At 47.0% G+C, this 4,367-nt stretch overlaps 1 protein-coding gene across 1 annotated transcript in view; it reads left to right on the forward strand.

Moving 5' to 3' along the window:
• The window catches only part of Rft1 (RFT1 homolog), a 38,450-nt gene extending 35,102 nt beyond the window's left edge, over positions 1-3,348 (forward strand). The window contains exons 12-13 of the mRNA XM_021203689.2: positions 1,969-2,218; positions 2,699-3,348. Coding sequence (XP_021059348.1) covers positions 1,969-2,218; positions 2,699-2,866 — 418 coding nt within the window. The 3' untranslated portion in view covers positions 2,867-3,348. The remainder of the gene's footprint in view (positions 1-1,968; positions 2,219-2,698) is intronic.
• The last annotated feature ends 1,019 nt before the right edge of the window (positions 3,349-4,367 follow it).

Genomic DNA, 4,367 nt, shown 5'->3' on the forward strand with positions numbered 1-4,367 from the left:
GAGTGAGGTAACCCAATCACAAGAGAACACACATGATATGCACTCACTGATAAGTGGATATTAACCCAGAAGCTCAGAATACGTAAGATACAATTCACAGACCACATGAAGCTCAAGAAGAAGGAAGACCACAGTGTGGATACTTTAGTCCTTCTTAGAAGGGGGAACAAAATACCCATGGGAGGAGATACAGAGACAAAGTGAGGACCAGAGACTGAAGGAAAGGCCATCCAGAGACTGCCCCACCTGGGGATCCATCCCATATACAGTCACCAAACCCAGACGCTATTGTGAATGCCAACAAAGTGCTTGCTGACAGAAATCTAATATAGCTGTCTCCTGAGAGGCTCTGCCAGAGCCTGACAAATACAGAGGTGGATGCTCTCAGCCAACCATTGGACTGAGCATGGGGTCCCCGATGGACGAGATAAAGGACCAAGGAGCTGAAAGGGTTTGCAGCCTTATAAGAGGAACAACAATATGAACCAACCAGTACCCCCAGAGCTCCCAGGGACTAAACCACCAACCAAAGAGTACACATGGGAGCGGGGGGGGTTGGCTCATGGCTCATGGTCCCATGGCTCCAGCTGCATATATAGCAGAGGATGTCCTGGTTGGTCATCAGTGGGAGGAGAGGCCTTTGATCCCGTGAGGGCTCTATGCCCCAGTGTAGGGGAATGCCAGGGCCAGGAAGCAGGAGTAGGTGGGTTGGTGAGCAGGGGGTGGAGGTGGGGTGGGAGGGGCTAGGGGGTTTTTGGAGGGGAAACCAGAAAAGGGGATAACATTTGAAATGTAAATAAAGAAAATATCTAATAAAAAAGAGAGAGAGAGAGAAAGAAATGACAAATGAAGAAAGTAGCCGAGCCATTCGCTTCACATCCAAAGAGCACTGAGATACAGGGAGCCCAGGGAGTCTGCAAGAGGCTGGGGTGCACCAGGGGGTCCGGGTTGTGCTTACTGCAGACCTGTCACTTGCCCTGAGTGAGGTGCTTTGAGGCTTCTGCCTGGCGCTTCACTTCCCAGGAGAAGCAGGATGAGGTACAGAAGCAATCAGGCAGCAGCAAAGGTGGAGAGTCCCCTAGTCCCTGGGTGGCTTCTCAGCCTCACAGGATAAGAGCCATGTGTACTAATTGCTTGCCAATGTCCCTAGCACTCCCCACAGCTGTTTACAGAGCGTACATTATTACCCTGGTCACAGTCACTGGGGACTTCAGCTGAACAGGGTTTTTGTGTCTTGTTTTCAAAGTATCACCTAATAAATTATTTTTCTTAGAAGTGTAAGTATTTTGCTGGGCGTGGTGGCTCATGCCTTTAATCCCAGCACTCGGGAGGCAGAGGCAGGGGGATTTCTGAGTTTGAGGCCAGCCTGGTCTACAAAGTGAGTTCCAGGACAGCCAGGGCTACACAGAGAAACCCTGTCTCAAAGAAAAAGAAAAAAAAAAAGAAGAAGTAGTATAAGTATTTTGAATTGTATGTGTTGTGTTTAAGGAGTCAGGAGAAAGTCACCTTTTTCATGTTAACTATGTAGTATTCAGTGTTACAAAAACCTGGGTGATGTCTGGGTGTGGAGGCACACACCTGGAATCTTCTTAGCTCTTGGGAGGCTGAGGCAGGAAGAACATGAGTTTAAGGCCTGAGGGTTGCAACTGTTGCTCAGCACAGAAAGCTTGCTTAGCTTGTGCAAACCTAGGCTGCTTAGCTGGGTTTAATTCTGAACAGTGACAGCCTGTAAAAAAGAAAGAAAAAAAACCATACAGAGGCAAAGAAACTTGTCTAGCATATATAAGGCACTGGGTTTAATCTAGCACAAGAACCATAATAAACCATCCTTGCTCACAACACACCTAAAAAGTAAAACCACTGGATTGTGGGAACTCATCTGGAGTAATGTGAACTCAGGGATCTTTCTGTGAGTTGATATGGCTGCTTTTTGGGGGTGCTCACCTCCCCACTCTGCTTGTCCCCCAGGTACAATTTCACCATGCTGGCACTGTCATTCTCATTTTTAGTCTTATCCTACCTGCTGACCAGTTGGTGTGGCAGTGTGGGCTTCATCATGGCCAACTGCTTTAACATGGGCATCCGGATCACACAGAGCCTTTCCTTCATCCATCACTACTTCCGAGAGAGCCCTCACAGACCCCTGGCTGGCCTGCGTCTGTCACCAGTTCTTCTTGGGGTGTTCATTCTCAGTGCTGGGATTACTAGCGTCTCAGAGGTAAGACCTCCCAGCAGCCTTCGCACACTGGCTTCTGTAGGCCGTGTACCATTCTTCCCTCTAGACCTCCATCTCCCAGCCAGTCTAAACACACTGGTCATGTGTTTGTCTCCTCCCATCTTCTCCAGATCTGCAGAGTAGTATTTAAATTAAGCCCTTGCCTCATCACCCTGCCCTGTATTTGACTTAGAAGCTGGATGATAGGGCTGTGGAGATGGCTCAGTGAATAAGAGCACTGGGTCCTATCCTGAGGACCCAGGTTCAGTTCTCAGCACCCATATGGTGACTCACAACCACTTGTAACTCAGTTCTAGGGGATCCAATGCCTTTTCTGGTTTTTAAAGGCACAGAGCACACACACAGAGCACACTTATGCACATGTGTTTACACACATAAATAAACCTTAAGAAAGAAGCAGCGGGATGATAGATAACTTCTTTCCCTGGTTTGTCTGGCAGTGACTCTAGTTTCTTTCCCTAGGCATTCCTCTGCTGTGAGCGGGGCTGGCCAGCTAGGCTGGCACACATTGCTGTGGGGACCATCTGCTTAGGAGTGACTCTTGGGACAGCGTTCCTCACAGAGACCAAGCTGATCCACTTTCTCAGGACTCAGTTGAATAGATCCAGACTCGGTGACAAAATGACATGACTTTGGCAACGCTTTGGCACTTTTGGTACCTGGACCCAGCATAGAGCGGTTGTTGGACTGGACGTGTGTTGCTATGGAAAGCCCTGCTGTGGAGCCAGGATCACCCTGGAGGTGAGACTGCAGAGGAAAGATCTCCAGTTCAAGGCTTCCTGCCAAAGGAGGAGCGTCTTTTTAAGTGAAGACCAAAAGCCCTTTTTGTTTATGAATTAGTTCCCTTGAGTGTGATTGACCTTTGAAGTTACTTCTTTTAACAAACTCTCTTAGATGTTAATATTTAACCATTGTTTGGCCAAGAAAAAGCAATATGCCATTGATCTGCCACAAGAATGGTTGGTTAGTTTCTTCTATAAAAGAAGTAAGGAGCTCCTGAAGTTATACACCAAACAAGAACAAATCATGGTGGAAGAACTGTGGCTTTCAGCCGGGTAGTGGTGGCACACACCTTTAATCCCAGCACTTAAGAGGCAGAGGCAGGCGGATCTCAGAGCTGTCTCAAAAAACCAAATATAAAAAAAATAAAAATGTGTCTTTCCCTGTGTCAGTCCTGTGGTTTTCATTTTTAGAGAAGAAAAATGCTACTCAGTGAGAAATACTTCTGAAATAACCTTTGCAGTTCTGAGGATAGAACCCAGGCCTTCCCCTATGTGAACCAGGCTCTCTACCACTGAGCTATATCCAGAGCTGTGGGCCTCCAGGCTCCCTCATAAGCCAGGCTTCCTGCGCCCTGTATGCTGCTCCTGCAGGGGAGATCATCAGGCTTTCCTCTGGGGTGTAAAATAGGCACATGGGTTTCTTTTTCCTCTTTAATTCCCTTTTGGATGTGGTTGCCCTTGGTACTGTCTACACAGACTTTATCTTGATGCCCAATAGTTTATAATCCTCTGGCACAACGTCCCCCACATCTTCCATATTGGTCTCTAAAGAGTTCTAAAGGGGAACTAGAGGGCCAGATACGTTAGCACGCATCCTTAATTCCAGCACTCACACTTAGGTAGGTGGATCTCTTGAGTTCAAGGCTAACCTGGTCTACATAGGGAGACTGTCTCAAAATGAAAAACAAAACCCATGTATTTACTTTTTTTTTCATTTACCCTTTAAAAAAGTGCATGTTTGGGGCTGGTGAAATGGCTCAGTGGGTAAGAGCACTGACTACTCTTCCGGAGGTCCTGAGTTCAAATCCCAGCAACCACATGTGACTCACAACCATCTGTAATGAGATCTGACACCCTCTTCTGGAGTATCTGAAGACAGCTACAGTGTACTTACATATTATAATAATAATAATAAAAAGTACATGTGTATGACTTGTGTATGTTGCATGTGTATGTGTGCTAGTGTGGCACCCATGTGATGGAAGTCAGAGTCCAGCTCATAGGACTTGGCTTTCTCTCTCCAAGTTGTCAGGTTTGTGTGGCAAGCTTTCTCATTTATGAGCCCTATTGCCAGCCCCAAGAGCATCATTTAAAACCGTTTGCTAGGAGTTAATACGGAGAGGCCCAGA

This window comes from Mus pahari, chromosome 8 (assembly GCF_900095145.1).
Source record: "Mus pahari chromosome 8, PAHARI_EIJ_v1.1, whole genome shotgun sequence".
Taxonomy (NCBI): domain Eukaryota; kingdom Metazoa; phylum Chordata; class Mammalia; order Rodentia; family Muridae; genus Mus; species Mus pahari.